Source organism: Pipra filicauda, unplaced genomic scaffold (genome assembly GCF_003945595.2).
Source record: "Pipra filicauda isolate LSUMZ 115617 unplaced genomic scaffold, ASM394559v2 scaffold80_size11013439_pilon, whole genome shotgun sequence".
NCBI lineage: Eukaryota > Metazoa > Chordata > Aves > Passeriformes > Pipridae > Pipra > Pipra filicauda.
The window spans coordinates 4,889,375-4,909,596 of record NW_024104987.1 but is presented as its reverse complement, the minus strand read 5'-3'; the positions used below and the strand labels follow the sequence as shown (position 1 = coordinate 4,909,596).

Sequence of the window (20,222 nt, the reverse complement as noted above, 5' to 3'; positions counted from 1 at the left end):
AAGGTCCCGTCTTTCATGGGAGAGGAAGGAAGAACTAGTGATCATGTCTAGCATATTTATAACTTGAAACATCCTTTTCTTCCTTCCCTCACAATGGAGCCAGAGCCTGAAAACTGCTCCACAGCAGGTACCTTGTGTTTAAAGGGAAGTGGCTGTGGATTATTCTCTCTGCAAGGTAGTAGGTGGCATGTTTTGTGGAACAGATTGTATAGATCTGCTCTAAACTGAAAATGGGAAGAAGCCTGAGACAACTGACTAATGGGGTAAAAGTGAGAGGAAAAAAATTAATCCAGTGGGCTTTTTCAAGCTTCACTGAATAATCACGGTGCTGTTCTTACCCTTACCTCTCAAGTTCCCTTCCTGAATTCTGGAGTCCTGGTTCCTTGCTGCTCTTCACTTGGTGCCTACAGGTATAATTCCTTCTCAGGTGGTTTGTACCTGCTTCGTTCTGCCAAGTCCTTGCTCTGTTTCAGTTGGAGAACTGAGATTATCGCTTTCCAGATTTTTAAGAAATAAGGAGACAAAGGTGTGACAACGGAAGCAAATGAACCTTGTAGAAGAATTTTAAAAAAAAATATGTCTGTGTGCACTTAGGGCAGCCCTTGGTAGGAAGCAGCTCCCCAAGCTCATCTGGTGCGTGCGGTCCAGCACATTTCCCAAATCAAAGCTTCCAATCTAAAGCAGGCTCACAGATGGTTCTAATGAGCTGGTCTTTGAGATACACTTGGACTGGAACAAAAATAGTTTAACTCCTGAGACACTCACATTTGGAGATGACTTTCAAGCAAAACTCCTCCAGAACAATTTTTCTCGCATATTCAAATTTTATATATATTTCTAGTCTTCAAAAAAAAGCGATTTTTCAGGACCTTGCACTTTATATATTTTACAGTACAGTATCCCAAAAGCAGGAGCATTTTTACACATTGACTGATGCTTCTTTCTCCAGCAGTTTTCAAACCCTACAAAAAGTTGCTTTTGAGCAAATGGGAATTAAAAAGGTAAAGATTTGAGAGGAAAATTTAATTTTTAAAGGGATATAGTATAGCACCCTACTAAAAGTATTACTCATCATTCTAATAATAAAAATACCATCAAATGCGTTATGGCTTTGTAGCACAGCAAATATTTCTTACATTGTATTGTTTACATTATTATTTGCTGCAGAAATAGCAGGAATTTATAATCTTTTTATGACATGGTTTGAGATTATAGTGTTCTAACTTTCACTGTTTCAAAACTGTTCTGTGTGTCACTTGAGCTTAGAGAGACATCTTATTTCTTTATCTCCTCTTAGGTCTGCCTTATGGATGGGAAGAGGCTTATACAGCTGATGGAATCAAGTATTTTATCAAGTGAGTAGTTCTGGGGAAAACGAGTCAGAGTAGTAATAAAAACACCTCAAACTAAACACAGTTTTAAACCTAGAATTAGTGGAGAAATTTATTGTACATTGTACTGTATGCTGTTGGTTTTTTTCCAGAATATAGTGAAAATTAATTTGTATAATAGAGGGTTATTTATTATTCCTCTCAACAATTGAAGCAAATGGTGAAAAATACAATTCATCTCCATTCCATATATATCATGGATTTAATCAATAGTAGATTGTTTTAGCTGTTGAAATTTGCATATAGTTTAATTCTTATAGATGCCAGAAAGATGCAGGTGAATTTCTGCAGTCTCCTAAAAGAGAGGAAGGGCAGCAAATAAATTACTTTTATCCCAAACTCTTATAAAAGTCAGGCAAATAGCATTGAATTTGATGCATTAACTAGGCAAGAAAAGCAGGGACCTTTTTTTTCCCTTTTGTTCAAGCACACTGCTCTGCTGTCCTTGCCTCACCCCGATCTGCCTCAAGCAAGATCTATTAAAGCAGACATGGTTTTTTTCTGCAGAGGTTTCCAAACACACTGTATATGATCCTGCATTCCAGCTCTAATCAAAGGGTGGCTTTTCTTTGCAGACAGATGTAGGTTACTACATAAGATCTATACCAAAAAAAATTGTAGAAAAATAACTTAGGAAATGAAAGTGAATTAAAAGCCAATTTCATAGCAACAGAAAGAAATACAAGAGCAACTATTAAAATAGAGCACTGTTCCCTTGGGCTCTGTCTGTTCATGCAGAGAGCCATGATAGGACAGTTGGGAAGTTGGATACTTTTCTGGGTAATACCCTGGGTTTATACCTGTGTGACTGCAAACTGAGCTTGAAGATAGTGTTATCTATCAACAATAGCAAGTAAAATTTAGAATCAGAAGAGATGTCACATTCTTGAAACATCCCCCCATTCCTGTTTTATTTTGGGGTTTGTTGCTGTGCTTCTCGCTCACGTAGGTATGTGGATGACTCAGCAGAAAGCTGGATGTGCTGAATCTGTGCAGGCATTTCCTCCTGAGCTCTGCACTTGGATGCTGAACCATTGCAGAGGTGACAACCAGATGCTTATTAGCAACAGTAGAATCTCAGCTGCTCTAGGTGGTGGAAGCCTAATTTGCATTTATCCCCACTTGCTAAAACTACAGATTTGAAATCAAGATTTCACGTGAGAAAGCTTTTTCAGGAATTTTGGCACATCTGATTGTTAATAAATCATGAATTTTCTGCCCTCTCCACGTGCTCCCAGCATTGCAGGTGAGAGTGCCCCAGGCTTGCCATCACTGTTACCTTCTGTAGTCTGTCCTATAAAGTTCTGCCTGTCAGTCTTTGCGTGGCAGGCAAGGCAAATTTACCCATTTTAATTGCAGAGAAGGGTTTGAAATCACCTTTTATGGCTAAAAACTTCTGAGTGGAGTAACCACAAGTGGTGTTCAGAGTTGTTAATGCAGTTCATTAGAATGGAATTAACCGAGCATTTCAATAGCACATCATGGCAATTAATATTATTTTTAACTATTTCCTTATTTTGCTTTCATGACTGTTTCCAAATGCCTTTGCAGAGTGTAAGGCAGGCTGTTTGCATGCTTGGCAATTCACCCCTCTTACTACACCGTGTAATGTGTACAAAGTCATCTGAGAAGGTTCAGTTTGGAACAAGGAGCAGGGGTTGCATAAGTCCCTTGTTTCTGACATCGGATGGTGGAGATTTCAAGGTGAAAACCAACATTGAAAATATCCTTTTCTAGGAGGAACTTAGCTTGAGGGGCATCTTATCAGCTGATCCTTCCCAGGAGGATTTAATCTAATTGTTTAAATGGGGATTATCAGAATAGTTGATACCTCACAACCCTGGTACTAATGCTGTAACCTTCTTGTTCTCTTTGGCTGTGAATGTCAATCCTTTTATTCTATTTTAGAATCCTTTCATTCATTTTTAGCCCAGCCAAAGCCATGAGGGGCTTAAGAGTATTTCAACACTAGCCCAGTTCCATGTATACAAATAGGAAAACATTCCCAAAGTGGTGCCACAGTTGAACTGCTCTTGGATGGGAATTGCCAGTTTTCTTCCTGTGCAGTTGGGCTGTGAGGCTCTATAGGAGCTGCAATGGCTTTGTTTAAATCCCCAGCAGTTTTACAGTATGCTAAGGACAATCAAATATTATTTTAATTAGTAGTTGCCTTCGGTTCCAACATGCTTTATTGGGCTATCAAGTAGCTGAGTCCATAAATCTATACATTATAAATCTAATGCAGTAAACACCCCAGAATGGAATCTTAATAGCACATAAGCTTGAGACAGCTTGCTGTGAAATTTCCATAAATATCTCTGAAGGGGTGTAGCAATATGAAGTGCATGAGAAATCAGAGTTTAAAAGAAGCAAACCAGCTGGCTTGTGTTACACACTAAAGTGAAACCCACTTATGTGAATAACTGACATGAATAAAACGTTTACATGGGGCTGAGCAGTGCCTTGTACCTACCAGGGAAAGCTGTATCTTGCCCGTGAATCCTCACCTTCTGACAATTTTTGAAATCACCCCTTTATTCAGCAAATCATTTCAGTCTCAGTAAATTATTTTCAATCAACCAGGTTGCCAGGATTGGTCACAAAGTGCTGCAAGTGTGAGAAAACTAACTTTTAGACTGCTAAAACAGGCATGAGTCTGTGCTGGGCATTAAGACCAGGGATTACCATGGGATAGCAAACTGTAATGTAAACTGTAATGAGCTACAGCTCAGTGTGCATTGGGAAACAAAGCAAGTTCAAGTGTCTTACTAACATAATATAAATTATCAGTTCTCAGAAGGACAAAAATTACACCAGTAGGTAGGGAACAGCTTCACTGAGAATGTAACTTTCCTCCTGCCGGACAAGAAAGGTTGAGATTGACCTCAGATATGTTTTAAGATAACCTGGTGTACTTTAAAGTAACAGAGAAGGCAAGCACTGCTGTGTTTTGCATGTAGCAACACAGCCAGTCATTCACACACGGCACAGATTGGTGCCCCATCAGTCAGTGAGTGAGGGAAACACAGCACTGGTGCCTGTTTCGTCACCAATTTACAGCTGGAATTTCTATCAGTGTTTATTTCAGCCAGTTTGGTTAAGAGGAGTTCAGATTCCGACCCCATTTGCTCAAGGTGACAACTGAATGCATCCTGATGGGGTTTTCAGCAGTCCACTGCCATTCCAAAGTAATGGAATAAAATCACAGAGAAGTCTAGATTGGAAGAGTCATCTCATTTAACCATGTGTTGAAGAGTAAGTCACCCAGAGCCCTGCAAACCAGGACTTGGATATTTGCAGTCAGGGAGATTCCATCACCTACCTGGGTACCCTATTCCAAAGTTTAGTTGTTCTCACAGTGAGGAATATTTTGTTAATCTAGACAGAATTTCCCTTGAAGCAACTTGTGCCCATTGCTTCTTGTCTGTGCTGCACATCTTTGTGAGAAGAGGGGGCTGAACAAACCCAATTCCTTCAACATTTCTTCATGTGCCAAGTTCTGCAACCCTCTCATCATCTTGGTGACCTTCCACTGGATCCTCTCCAATTTTTCCATTGTTTGTCTTGAGCTTGGAGGACCAGTGTATTGAAGAAACCCCACATAATAAGGTAAAAAAGTTCATTAATTAATTTTACTTATTAGACAATTAAGACTGTTCTGTTGTAAGAAATTTAATTACTGATTTTCCTGTCTGAAATAGACATTTTATCTGTAAATCCCAGAAACACAAAGGGGCTAATGAGCCCTTATAAAGTATCACCTACATCCAGATGAGTGTGTGTGCTCTTATCAGTCAGCTGGGAGGCATTAGGATGGGAAAAGTTTTGTAAATAAGAGAAAAGCCATCATGTTCACTTTTAAAGTTAGACCTGTGGCTGGTTTTGCCCAGACTTAGTTCGGGTGTAGAGCTGAATGAGCTTACCAAGTGTTGTAACCGATATTAGAACAAAATACCACTTTTGTTCTATGCCCTAGCATTAAAGTCCAGCAGTGCAAACAGTGTGTGTTCATTCTATCATTGAACAGATTTTGTGAATTAGAAACTTCTGGGTTTGATTTTCAAACAGGAGAAACAGTCTATGCAGAACTGCCCTCCCAGTGAGGCCCATACATGCTAATTTATGGTTATGTTCTGCCAGTTAAGAATCCCACAGGAACAGCATAAAACCCCAGAGCTGGGACACTAATTTTTCCCCAGAAAATCCATTCTGGTTAATCTCTTCCACCCTCCCACTGTGTTCACCTTTAACATATGGCAGCTCTGTATCATGAGACTGGCACCTAAAATTAGGTAGGGCCTTGCTATTCTCCCTCCTACTCCCACCCACTCCTTGCATATGTATATGGTTTGTAAGGACCAGCTGTGAATTTTGCCCCTGTAAACACTGTTTTTCTAGCATTTTAATAGGGCTACATTCCAAATATTCCACGTTAACTGCTATTTTCCTCAAGAACATTTATCTGAAATTTCCCCGAAAGGCAAGGAAAAGTTACCAAATGTTTTCAACTTTTGGGATCTTCTCCCTCAGATGTATTAGGGCCTGTGATGTTTTCTACCTTACAGCAAAGGGGAAACAGTAAGGTTTGATTTAAGGTTATCTTTCAGCAGTTTATCTAAAAATCAGAAGCTTTCCATGCAGGCCTTTTGTGCTTCAGTGTGTCAAAGAAGGCAATGAAGGTGCCTTCGCTGGAAGGCAGAGAATTTGGTTCATGTTTAGTAGAAACCTAAAGTCAATACTTATAAAATACAGGTTAGTAAAAACCATACATGATGTGTTCTGGTGGAATTTGAAATCATGCCTAACAAATCAGGTTTTTACTTGGAAAGCTGACACATCATATATTCTATATTCAATATTTTATAATATTCCGGGGTTTTTTTGGTCTTGCTTGGGAAAGACCCACCATTCATTTTACTGAAAACTGGGCATTCATAGAAGCTGTTTATGATTTTACAGCTGAACTAAGAATAGCAAAGCATGTGTGATAGAGGAAGAACTCCTGTAGTATAAACACTGATGTTTTATAGCACTAGAGTTAAAGGTGTCGTCATAAAAGGAAAATAAATCACAGTTGATTTTACTTACTGGAAAGTAAATTGCAAAAAGAAAGTTGTGCCTTTGATAAGTGTACTCAGCACTACCTTTATGAAGGGAGGACCCAAACCCCAGCACACTGAGGTGTGTCCAGCTTTGCCTCTGCTGTTTCATTCCAGTACATCCTGGCATATCACAATATCCTGGTTATCCAAGCAGGGGTTGGAGGACCAGTCCTAGTTGGTTTCTTCCTAGAAGAAAATCAACTTTCCTGGAAGAAATCAACTTCAATGAAGTTCAAATCACAGCAGACCTGATCTAGAAGTATAACCTTCTGTGTGTTCCACACAAGTTTCAGTCACTTCAGAGCAGCAAACTGAGAAAAACCGTGATCTGCCACCCTGATTTCAACAGCAATTGAAATCCCTCTGGACTGAATCCAGAGCCTGCTCCCAGCTCCTTGTATAGTGGTAGGCAAGTTAGTTCCACCAAAATTAGCAGTTATCAAAATCATCATTGTAGGTGTCCCCATCTTAACTTTGATGTTTTGTGGGCAGGAATGGGTATTTTGAGGCATGGAGTGCTGGTTCTGAGGTGTGGAGTGCTGGTTCCAGTGACTTCAAAGAAAGCTGAAGTTACTTTGCATCTCTTAAAATCAGACCTTTCCTATTGTACATGTCCCCCAGAAAAATAGAGGTGATTTTTGAAAATGTTTTCTTTTACCTGTCACTCTCAAGTCCTTCTAACTGAAAATAGAGAAAGAATAGTTGTGTAGTCACAAGAAATGGCAAATATTTAAATAGAACTGGCTCAGCATTAACCAAGTGCTAACTGCTATTACTACTTTTTAATGTAGAAGGATCCAAAGCAGTCTGCACCTGTCAGCATAATGTCAGTTCACACACCTTCAGATGTAACACGAATTTAAGAAGTCCTGACATGTTTCTTTGGGATTTTTGGAATTCAGTTTCTCTGATTTTTCACTGAAATCATTTTGCATGACTATAAGGAAAATAATCTCAGATGTAAAACCAGGAAACTTGGCATTGGATTTTATGATAACATGAGCTTGTAATACAAGAATGTTAAGACCTTAAGCTGCTTTTGGTTGGGCAATCTTTTTTCCTAAGAGGTTGTTTGTTTTTTAATATCAAGAACCAAAATGGAGAAACATTCTTTCAGCTTCCACAGATCCTGCACACTCTGTCCAAGTTCTGGCCTGTCAGAGAAGGCAGCTGTTAAAATTTCTTCTGTGAGAAAATACAAGGAGCTGAAATTATTTTATTCCCTTGAATTTGGGAGAGCCATCAGAGGCAGATCAAAGCACAGCAAGGTGCTTTGGGCCAAAACCATCACTCCAGCTTCATGTCACGTTAGTACACGTGTAGTTTAAACACAAACCTTGAGTGTGCTCTGATGCATTTGCAAATAAATGGCACCAGAATTTTTATAAGTTCCCTTAGAGACACAGAACTCTGGGTAACTGCACATATTAAAACTTGCACTTCTAGAGAAACAGCACTTGGCTGATAGTGGGGAGACAGATTTCAGGTGGTGCTTTCAAACAGTGCCATTCTGTCACTCAAACCTTAGGGCTGATTCAGCCTTGGCTCAGATCTTACTGTTATTACTGGTTTTATTTTACTTTGGGCCATTTGTTTATTGTTGACAACTTTTAATGATGCAGCACACTATTTGCCTTGATAAATCTTCTTCCTAGAGATTACTGCCTTCTGAAATGGCTCACAGGTTTTTCTTATTAGACAAGGGTTTAATCGGTTTAATCAAGGAATAAATAGCAAGACTGTCTTCTGGGGTTTCACTTTATATGCCTCAATCTTTAATTAATACTCAAGCAAAATCTGTGATCCCTGAGGGAAATACAAGCAACATTTATGTTGCCTCAGGACACAGCTCCATGAGGTGACAAGTGCTCTTGATGTTATTACAGCCAATAAAATTAAGGTCACTGCCATCTTCCAGGACCTGCCCAGCATCTCCTGGGGAACTATTAGATGTTGTATGTTCCTTTTGAAATGTCTTGCAAGAGGGTACAGGCTTAAACCAATTTTAACAGAAAAGGGAAAAGGAAAAAAAATGAATGTTTCAGTTAAAATAAGATGATTTTGATAAATACAATGCAAAAACTGAATGCAAGCTGCCTTTAGGATTTGTGTCTGGAAACTGTTGTCCCTGGATGCTCTCAGGGTTGATTGATAGATTATGCTTGCATCAATGTCACTCACTTGTCTTATTTTGTAAAATGCTTTAGTTACAGCTCAGAATAAGTTATTCCTTGCAGATCCTCCCAGCATTTGCCTTTCAAAATAGCAAGAGTTTTCCATTGCTTGACTTGGTATCCCCATACAGCATTTAACATCTGCTTTCCAAGCACTGGCATTTCCAGAGGGGATACCAACCATGACAGACACCATCCTTGGCTGGCTCTGCAGGTGTGTGCTGGCTCCGAGAGCTTTTGTGGTGCTGAAGACACAAAGAATTAATACCAGGTTTAAATTCATAAGGGGCAACAGCAAGGTATCAAAAACACTGGCTCTTGAAAGCTGAGAAATAGTTCTGCTCCTAAAAATCATGCAATCCTAGGAGAGCATTCTCAACATGTGTGGGGTGCAGCACCAGTAACTCCACGTTATATTCAGACTGATTATGGAGTGATTTAGAGACTCTGTCAGGTAGGGATTTGAGGGCAAGAGAACTAGCACATATCCAGCATTTTGACCACCCTGTGTACCAAATCTTGCTGTATATATCTGCTGTATTTATCTAAATTCCACAGTCACGTGAGGGGGTTCCTCTATAACTAAAGCCCTGCTCTTGCCGCGATCCCATGGTCTGCCTTCCTGTGCCTTCTGCTCCCTGTGCTCCAATAGATGCTCCATTGTCACCTGCTGTCATGAGGAAAAGTGACTCTGCCTCTCCCTACCATGACCTCTGAAGGTCTTCAAGGTGCTGGTGCAAACTGGGACTGCTCCATTTTTGTGCAGGATCTCTGTTTGATGGTGTATTTTCTAATTATGCAGCATTTCCAAAGGTGCCCAAGGAGCATTGATCATGGTCCAAGAGATTGCTTTAGCAAGTGAGAGAAACATGAGTAAAATAAAGATGAAGGAGCTGGGTCTCTGAGCTTAGACACCTTCTCTAAGGTGTGAGATTTGAATTTGGAAGAGAAAAAGGATCCTTGCTAAGCAAAGGGCTGTCCCAAGCACAGGGGGGAACAGGAAGAGAAAGGCCTGGGAACAAAAGACAAAGGCAGTAATTCAAGGCAAAGAGCAACACAGAATCTGTGCAAGAGCAAGCAGGGAGGATGGGAGAACATCTAGAGGAAGGATTAAGTTTCAGGATTTTTATTGAGGGGCATTGTTCTTTATTTTCCTGTTGTTCTGGCCCTCATTAGCCTCCAGTGCCCGGGGCCCTGCATACCAGCGGGTAACAGAGGATGTGCAGTCTCCATATTCCCACTCCTCTAGCAGATGGCACATCCTCCTTTCTCAGGAACTTCAAAACTTCCCACTGGGACATGCATGTAAGTCTAAAAACTACAAAAGCCCAGTCTGGAATATATTTCTGGGTAGTGCAGAGCATGTCCCCTTCCAACCTACTGCATCTACATCTCGCAGGGCTTTGTTTGAGTTATTCTCTTCTTTGCTACGTTTTTTAATGATTATTTCAATAGCAGTGAAAGCAGCAAAGAGTAAAGCTTTCAGAGTGTGCAGTGCCCGTGTCTCAGGCTGTTCAGCAAAGGTTTGCAGTTGTGAGCAGATCAGGAACAGCTCCATCAATGCTCTTCAGCTGAGCATCGTTGCACTTTAAAGGGCAAGTGAAATTTGGGAAATCAAAAAGTAAGGTAAGAAAGATTAAAAGTTTAGCAAAATTATCACTATGGATTATGTGGGTTTAGTTGATGGGGTGTGCTCATTTAGGAGGAAAACAGCTACTGTGGGCTTTGTGTTATTTCCTATGAGCAGAGTTCTGCTTTCATTTTCACCTTCCATAAAGCTGTTTGGTAGAGAAAAACAGGGCTCATCTGAGGCCAGAATTTGGCTTTCCAAGTTCAACTACAACTAAATCCTGTTTGGCCCATAAAGAGCAGTGGTCCCTGTTCATTAGGAGAGTCTGACTAATTGTTTAAAGCTGCATCTCCTCTCTTGAACAGATCTCAAACAAAAGGCTCTTGCACAAGATTGCTCCTTATAAAGCTCAGGAACCCTGGTGCAGTTGAAACATTGAGCCAGGTGTTATGAATGTCAAAATGGGGAGAGGGGGGGAGGGAAAACAACTTCCAAGAATGCTGCATGGCTGCTTTGGAGCTCAGCATCCTGCACTGGGACCTGCAGCACTTGAGTGGTCTGCAAGACTTCACAATTCCCTGTCAGGCTCCAGAGTTTGGCCCTGGCTGGAGAACACAATCTAAGGTGAAAAGTATGTCTTGATAATGCTCAAAATCTAAGGTGTAGACATTTTTTTTCAATTAGTTTTTCTCTTGAGTTTTTCTTTGAGTGATTCTTTTCTTAAAAGATCATCTGTAGTTGTCATTTTAAAAGAAATAATTTTCCATGTGAAGAAGGCAGAGCCATAAGGAGGGTAATTATAATGGCATTTGAAATAATCCACCACTATTCCTTTGCCAAAACATCCCTCTGTTCTCTTGTTTTGTTTTCCCGAGCTCTAAAATTTGTCCTGCAGTTTGCTAATGTTAAAACGACAGACTAAATCTGCTGACATATTTCCAGATCAGATGTTTCTGTTTTCTAACAATAAATTTGGCTGCCCTCCGATAGCAATGATTTGTTTGAAAACCTAAAAATCCTTACATGTTGTTAATTGCTCTGCAAATGCTAAATTAGACTTTTGAAAGGAAGATTTGCAAAATGGAAAAACGTTGCGCACTTGAAATTTGCGCTGCTGGCTTTCCAAATATCCCCTGAACATTCGAACCAGTTGCATCGATTATGCAATACCTAGAGGTAGATTTGGACTCCCTCTCACTTTTATTGCTGGCCCCAACACACAAATCAGGGAGGATGTATGTCTAATACAAGAATGTTCTGCAAACCAGTAAATCTGGGATTATCTCTTCGGACTGATTATGTCAAAGCTCTTTAGCCACAGCACTTTTGGAGAGCTAAAAATAAATAGCAGCGGGGTTTATACATTTATTCTCTGCCTAAATAATCTGCGCGTATTGTGTGTGTCTGTCTGTCTACAATGTGAGACGTGGTATCTGGACTTAATGTTTATTTATAAGAGCTCTTTTCCTAGTAAGGATTTTGGCAAAGGGTTTAAAACAAACTGTCCTAGGAGAGTCGCTCATGGGATAAAGTCTAGTGCAAGTTGAAAGGAACCGAGTTCAAATCAGAAGCATCTACAGCAGCAGATTGACATTGGGGCAAAATTTGGCCCTGCGTGTTTTGAAAGGGGATGAAAACTAGTTCTTTCTCACCAGTGTTATGGCACTGAATACAGAAAATTGTAATCCTGATTTCAGTGCCACAGTTCTGCGCTATGAAAGGTCTGGAGGGTTTTTTGCATTTAATTTGTGTGAGAGCAAACTGAGGTTCTTGCAGCAGTAGCAGGAACTTCGACGTGCTGTCATTTGCCTCCTGGCCCTGGGGTATGTAGGAGGAAAACCTTCTGAAGAACAAACACTTAACAAGGAATTTTTAAGTTGGTTGTACCAAAGCCCTGTGAATGCCTTTCCCTGTAACTCTTCTGTGCAGCTTCTCCCATTTCACAGGAGTGCTCAGGAGAAAACGGAACTAAGGATTCAGGCACACAGCAGGTCAGGGCAGGCTACATGGAGAAGTCAAGTGGGCAGAAAAACAAATTTAAAAGTAATTTTATTCTTATTTAAACTGCATAATGGATCTTTCAGAAATGGCTTGATAAAAGTAGTCGATATAAACACTTAAAATAGTAGTGTAGGCAATAAATCTTGCATTGGCAGAGCTGGAATGGATGGAATCCAACTCGTTCAGCTCCCATGATTCTGCAGGTGTTGGAAGGAGTTCTGTGTTGTTACACTGATAAATGAAATCACATGCTGGGACTTCAATTTAAATTGCTATCTTCACTATAAAGCCTTATTGAATTTTTAAATTAGGAAAAGAGAAGGCATTTCCTTACATTGTAGAAAACATTGCAGAAAAATACAGCAAAGATATTTTCCCTTGTATATTTACAAATATAAATATATTCATAATATAAATGTGACTATATACATTTCCCTGTGTTGTGGAACAGTAGGAATGATGTTTTTAATTAGATAGACTTTATTCACAAGTCTCTCATGAAACAGTGTAAAAGGACTCCATGTTGGCTGTCATCTGACTTCGTAAAGGTAAACGTTGGAAACATTGGCAAGTTGTTCTCATTCCCAGTAAAAACGGTACATTCACTTTCTTAGAATGAAACAATTACTGTGCTTAAGAGTAGTCAGTGTCTGCTGCAGTGTGCCTCCTGTAGGAACATGTTTTTCATTTATCCCTATATTTTAACTCCTGTGAAACTGCTCTCTACAGCTCCAGTAATGGACATTTTTGTAACATACTCGTAAAGGAATGGAGTCCATCCAGTGCTGCTCTCACCAAAAGAGCACCTCTGAATTGCTTTTACACATAACTGGGGCTTCGGGTTTGCTGGTCTTTATATTCCACATTTTGTTTTTCTTGTGTGGTCTTTACTCAGGCCTTGCTTCAATTGAAGTGGTGCCTAAATTCCTGTTACCCGTTCAGAGACAGGGTAATTTATTCATTCAGCTTGAGCTGTGATTTACCTTATCATCATATTCACCTCTTGGTGAACAGTAACATCCTCATCATACCCAGCTGAGTCTGAGCTCAGTGTACTCAAATGAAAGATTTAAACACCAGGTAAGATCATGGCACCATCATGTTGATGGGAACAGTGATCCCCAAACCCATAACTCAGTGTAGTGGAACATGCACTCAAATTCCTAATCAGGTATTTAAGAGAGTGCTTTTAAAGACAGAAAGACAAAGCCTGTTTTCACTTGAAAAGCTAAATCTAGAGTAGTTCCATCATGGCACTTCATATTTAATTAAGCCAGAACACCTGAAAGGTGAGTACAGACATGGGCTTTAGGGACACTGTGTGTCAGACATTGTGAGAAGAGCTGCTTGTCCTTCATGGTGTATATTATATGTACAATATTTTTCAGCTAGTTCATGCAGTGAACTTACATTACAGAATTAATCTTTGCACTGACTTGACTACAAAAACTGTGAATTTATTAGCAGGATTTTTTTTTTTAAGTGAAGAGAAGCTATTTCCTTTCCCAAGCACACATTATTCCAGAAGGGAGCAGAGGCAGTGTCTTGCCCACACACAGTATGGCTCACATGCACACACCAATCACAAGGTGTGCAGTGTTCTCACCCTCAAACACTAAACCCAGCCCATGGATCTGTCCTTACCCAGCCTGGGTCGGGCTCTTGCCATTCATAGAGAAGCTTTCCCAGCACTGGAAAGCAGCTTAGACTGCCTGTCAAATGTAGGGTTTAAGCCTTAAAAATCAGCACTGACACCCTTTTATTGAACTGGTCTAGAGGACATGTAAACATAATTGATTTATTCACCAGCCTTTTTATGAAAGAAGAGGAATGACTTAACGATGCTAAAATAGTGATCATAGAATCATACAATGTGTTGGGTTGGGAGGGACCTTAAAGCTCATCTAGTTCCAACTCCCTGCCATGGGCAGGGACACCTTCAACAGGTTGCTCAGAGCCCCTTCCAGCCTGGCCTTGAACACTTCCAGGGTTCATGTTCTAAGGAGCTGAGCGTATTTCTGGGATGTGATTCCACATTTGCTCAGCTTCCTCCTGCCCACTGTTCCCCAGGCTGTAACTGGTGTGCTGGCCATGTGAATAACCATGTTGGAGTTTCACAAGACTCCTTTGTCTGGGCTGCACATCATTGCTGGATTAATTGTCTACAGCTCAGATAATTAACAGGAAATGTCACCAGTGTGTATCAGGAGTCTCATACAAAAGCATTCTCTCTGTATTGCGAAATGGGACCTTCAGTCCAGGTTCTGGCACCCAGAACACGCCACATCTTGTTTGTAAAAATCTCACAGTTCGCAAGAAAAGGACAATTCTGCGTTTGAAAGTGTCGTAATGATCGTTACAACTCCAGACCGCGTCTGGTGTTTCTTGGTTTGAGGTCTCTGAGCCTCTTTGGGGTTGCTAATGGCATTTCTTGTGTCTTTTCAGCCACGTGACACAGACAACGTCCTGGATCCATCCCGTCACAAGCGCCCTGAGCTTGCTCTGCTCCGAGGAGGAGGAGGATGGAATGAGAGACCTGCCCGGGTCCAAGAGCTGAGGGCTTGAGGCTGCTGACAGGGAGTAGTTAGTCTGGTCCCAGTTCCTTAGTGAGAAGATGCCCAGGTTTTAATCTGCCTGCTTTCCAGTGTAATGTAGTTGTACCTGGTGACGTTTCTCCCCTTCAAGCTGGAGGAGGTTCTGCCATTTTTGAGGTGGGTTTGTTGATGGGGGTACAAAGGATGCAGGTGGGTGCTGCAGGAGTCCTTAATCTGTCCCACTTTGGTGTGCAGGGATCAGTCTCACCTTAGGGCCCAGTCCAGTCTTTCCATGACTTCCCCACTGACATAATTGACCTGACCTGAAGTGAAATTTTCACGGCTCTGGCCAACATGAGATTAAGATGGGACAGTTGGTGGCGGATTCCAGCTGATGGCTGACTGAGATGCAAGGTCAGCTGGGGTTTTTGAACCAATGCTTTTGAGTATAATGCAGATGGCTTTACTGAAAATCTTTATTTTTGTGAAAGAAATCTGCAAATAAGTTTTGCTAATAGAAATTTAGCTATTTGTTACAAGTATTGGAGCTCTGATGACTTTTAAAATGAATACTTATTATGAATAGTTGTTGAGCTTTAGAAAAATGAGTCTTTGATATCTTGTCAAGTGAAAAGAAAGTTTTGGTAGAGGACACCATGCTCTTTCAACAATATGAGGCAAGAATGAAAATTATTCTACTTTTGTGCTCTGCTAAACCGATACATACACACATCAAATACTTCAGTGGAAGCTGTGAAGTTTCAAGTACAATGAAACCTGTGAAACCACCTCCAGGATCAGCAGAAATCAGTCACCTCCTCAGAGCTGGTCTTTAAGTAGAACAAAATCATTTTGTACACACTGGTGATGATTTAAAGAGGATAAAGAAAATGACGGGGGGTGCTGGCGCAAGTTAATGAGCAGGTTTGGGTTTACCTCAATAGCACGGGATATTTTAAATCTCATTATTGACAGCACAGTGTCTGATGTCAGCTTTGTCAAATGTATGATTCTGTGCTGTGTTTTTCTGGAGGCTCTTTATGTATGTGTGTGTGTGTGTAATGGTGGGTGTTACTAATGAATGAAAGACAGGCCTGAACTCTGCAGAAGCACTGATGGATATGCCAAAGGAAAACTCTGTCTCTGACCTTCAGTGCAAGAGGGAGAAGGGGGCTGTGACAGTGTGAGGAAGGCACAGGCTGCAGTCACATCTTTGAGGTCTGTATTCAGTAGATGTGTCACTGGATTTAAGAATCCTTGTCCTCTGAGGAATGGATATAAAGCTCAGACTTCCTCACAGTTCTGGTGCCTCAAACCACACGCTCTGTCCTCAGCACTGCAGAACTGTGCCAGGTCAGGCACACTGGAGCTGCTGATCCTTTTGAGTCAAAATAATACACCTTCTTTTGAAATCCAAGTCATGTCTCTGAATAGCAGTGCAGGAATCTCCTGCACTTGGTCTGAGAGCTGCAGACACATCACCAAATGTTCTTCCTGGAGGAACAGTGTGCAGCTCACAAAAGAGGCTTTTGCAGGCTTTGCTGGAAGTAGATGTCAGGATATATTGAATAAGCAAATAGCAAAAACTTGTTTTGTACTTTTAACTAGGTCAGACCCAAATTATCTGTGAATCTACACAGGTGGTGTGGATTAAGAAAAGCTTGCTCAGCAGACCCACAGTAACTTATATTTCTAAGAAAACTTCTCATAACAATAACACATGAATATTTTAGCCATTTTTTACCCCAGTGGCTCCTGCAGCTTCACAGCCTCCTTTGTGCTCCTGGAGAGCACAGTCCCAAGGGACAGAGCTTGTGCTTCAGGCTTGGACACTCCAGAAGCATTTTTATTTAAATCCCTTTTCTGCAAATGGCACAGACTCATGACCCACAGAGGACATATGAGGCTCTGAATTCCTTGTGGTGTTTGCTGTAGCTGTAGAAATCATTTGGATGCTTTATGACAGCTCTTTTCTGTTCATACTTCCGTGACATCCAGCCTGCACAGAGATTCCAGTTTTCCAGTTCTGCTCAGGAGAGATTGGAACCTCCACTTCCCTCTTTGCAGCCTTGATTTATTCTGCTTGTGGCTTTGTGACAACTCACCGGGTGTTCCAAAGAGGAGAAGCTATTTAGGGACGGGGGGCTGTGGATCAGGGAGGCTGCAGGAGCAGAGACTTCACGGGGAGCAATTTAGAGCTGTCCTTCTGTTGGCTCAGCTGGAGGGGGACAGCTCTGCACGTGCTGCCTGCCCTTCCCGGGGAGCTGGGAATGATCCCGGGGGAGGCCCAGCCTGCTGTGCACGAGGGGGGATCTGCCTGCTCTGCTCCCTGTCCCCACCCACGGATGAGAACGTGCCAGAAGCTGGAGCCTGTTTCCCCCCTCTCTCTTATAAATTTGCCTAGAAATTAAAGGCGTTAGAAATAGGTCTCTGCATCTCTCCAGCTACTCCAGTGAGCTTTTACCTCTCCACATAATCCACTAGTTCACGTTCTCCGTGGTGGGGAATACATTTTCATACCTGCAATCTCCAAATGTTCCAATCTATTTTTGTACGCTGCCATACACTGTTTCCTAGGTTATTTCTCTTGATCTCCCCTTGTCTCTTCCTTTCTATGAAATAGTTTTGTGAAATTATTTTGATTAAACTGAACTGTGTATTTTGAGAAAATGGTTGTAGGGTAACTTGAACAGAATTTGTAAAGAGCAGTTGTCAACACAGGCAACGCTGTAAACAGCAACTTTTCATTTTTATTCCTGAATAAAAAAAAATTTAAGTAGAAAATATATTAAAGTGCATGTTGTATCCTTTAAAATAATGAAACTACAGCTTTAAATGGGAGTAGATCTGTCCCATGTAATATTCTTCATCTGATCAAATGCCTCTTGTAAGAGGCTGCTTTAGGAGTGGTTTGGTTCATTTCTTTAAGCCTGTCTCTGACACGCAGGAGGTGCCTGATGGCACTGAGGGAGGACAAGGACAATCCTCTAAGAAAAATGCTTGTGGTTGTGGAACAGGCTGGGCTGTGAAGTGGGAAAGGCTGTCCAGGAGCTCGGGAAATGCTGTTCTGACTTGGCCTGTGAAATGTCTACTTTTCTGGGAACTGATGGGATTCTTAACACTCAGCTCAAGATACTCCTGCAGGAACATTAATCCTCACTCCAAACCAAGCACCAGAATTCAGTGGCCTTTTTGCAAATGCTGCTCTGAGTGACTTTTGTGTGGCTCTTCCTTAAGTCAGTAGCAAAACTCTGAGTCGGCTCAGGAGCCTTTGTTCAGTTCTGTGCTCCTGGTCCTTGTGTGTCATCCATTCCACCCGCTCCAAGGAGCATCAGCCTGACTGGGAATGAGCCCAGTTGCACCAGTTCAAACAGGCACCTGTCAGCCCAGGCACTGGGGCCAGCCTGGCAAAGATGTTTAGCAGCTTAAACACGTTGGTGGAGTTAATGGGAATTAGGCACCTAACCTACTTAGATGCTGCTATAAATGCTGCTAGGCATGTTTAGGTACCTAAATACCTTAGTAAATCTTTCCCCTTACTGCCTGCAGTGATAGTCTACCAAAAATCAAAGACCGGTGGCTAAAGCCTCACCTCTGTCCTCTGTAACCAGCTTTGCCTTTCCCTGGGGATTGTTTTCATGTTACACTAAAAATACCAGCCAGCTCACAGGTTGTGCCATCCAGGTTCTGTTCAGATTTTTGGTGGTTTGATTATTTACTGCTCATTCTACATTTTTCCCCCAAACAGTGGCTGATGTTGCCTTGGATTTAATAGGTTGGTATTTTCACAACACTCTTTTAAGGTAAGTTATTTTATTACAAGATAATAGTATTGAATTCACTTCCCACAAAGGTGCAATGAGTTTTGTTTCATTCATCATTAAGTCATAAAATTGAAAAAAAAAAAAAAAAAAACAAAAAAACCACGCATGGGCCAAAATCTGTTACAAATAGAGATTTGTGTTTCCAAATATGAGGTTGGGAAGTCAAAACCATATGATTGGATCAGTGATAACCAATCAATTATAATCAATGGTGATTCTGTCCCAGTCTGACTCCTGGGGACCCCAGTACCAGAGACTGTAATTAGTCACTGTGGGGGTTACACGTCCCAAGTCAAAGAAAACTGTCCATCACTGATGGCAGGAGCAGAGAGGCCCCCTAAGAACCTGCCTGGCACTCTCAGCCCTTTATTGCTCCTTCAAATTAAATGCAAAAGTGTTGTAAATAATAAAGACACAGAGGAACAGGAAACAGGACCCGACAGGGTTGAGGTATGGTTGGCTTGTTAATTGGCTCTTTGTAAGGTGCAACCAAAAGGAACCATTTTGTTATTAAAGGAAAATGTATAAATGCAATTAACCTCCTCTTATTCACTTCTCTGCTCATCTTTGGGAATGCAGTCCAGTCCCTTGAGCCTAAACTCTCCATGTATGTGCTTAACCCAGTCTGGTTTTAGCTGCTGAAGTAGCACAGTACTGCAGGCTCTGCTGTTCCAATAACCACTTCCAATCCCACAGTGAGAGATATAAAAGCAAAAAATCAAATTAATAGTAAATGTTCACTAACAGGCAAGTCCTGTGGCTGGTTGAGGAGAACAGAAAAGTGTTTTACTGCTTTGTTTGGTCCAAAACTCTGAAGTCTGTTTCAGCCCAGGTTTGTTATTGTTGCTTGTCCTGTGTTATGAACACACAAATTAACCAACCTACAGGAACCCGGAGGAAAAGGCCTTGGTGAGTTCACCTCATTGATAAAAGTACATATTCTGTTTATAAGAAAACTCTTTAGCCATTGTGACTGAAGTTTTGTAGGGCACCAGTGGGTGCTACAAGAGGGCTCTTCTGGGCCAGGGGCACTGGCCTGGAGTGGTGGCAGCACAGGGGGAATGAACAGTTTGGTTTCTGATGTGGCTGAGGGAAATCGTGCCTCTCCAGGTAAGGAGAACTGTCCAGTTCCTTCTTTTGCTATATCCAGAAGGGAAGGGCAAGCCAAGGGCTCTGGGGCTGGGAATGAGGACAGTGGCACAGTGTCAGACACATCATCACCTCCTTGAACCCGCAGGGCACAGGAGCTGGATCCTAAGGAGGGATCGTCACCGGGTGAGCTCTTCCTTGCTCTGGCAGCTTTGAGCTTATCGTAGTGGGAAGTCCTCAATCCAGAAACCCAGTGTGCCCTGTGAAGGCACTGACAGGCTCCAGCTGCAGCAGGAGGGTGAGCAGAGAATGCACAGCAGGGTGTAATTCCTGGCTAAAACCAAGGCCACAGCACAGCCTCCTCCCTCTGTTTGTGCTCTCTGCATTCACAAGTTGTGGGTGCTGGTGCCCACACAACCCATCTCTCCTCTCCCCCTGCCCTACCCCACTCTGATCACTCCCCTGGAGCAGAGCAGTTCTCAGCTGCCTTTTCCCTGCCACGTTTCCAAGGGGAGGATGGCAGCTCTGACAGCTCCC

At 41.7% G+C, this 20,222-nt stretch overlaps 1 protein-coding gene across 4 annotated transcripts in view; it reads left to right on the top strand.

Moving 5' to 3' along the window:
* STXBP4 (syntaxin binding protein 4) overlaps positions 1-17,560 on the top strand; it is a 68,177-nt gene extending 50,617 nt beyond the window's left edge. For 3 of the 4 annotated variants that reach the window (XM_039390233.1, XM_039390232.1, XM_027749782.2), the window contains 2 exons: positions 1,298-1,355; positions 14,684-17,560. In XM_039390233.1, coding sequence (XP_039246167.1) covers positions 1,298-1,355; positions 14,684-14,795 — 170 coding nt within the window. In that variant the 3' untranslated portion in view covers positions 14,796-17,560. The remainder of the gene's footprint in view (positions 1-1,297; positions 1,356-14,683) is intronic. The other variant, XM_027749787.2, reaches the window with a different exon arrangement.
* Positions 17,561-20,222: the final 2,662 nt, after the last annotated feature.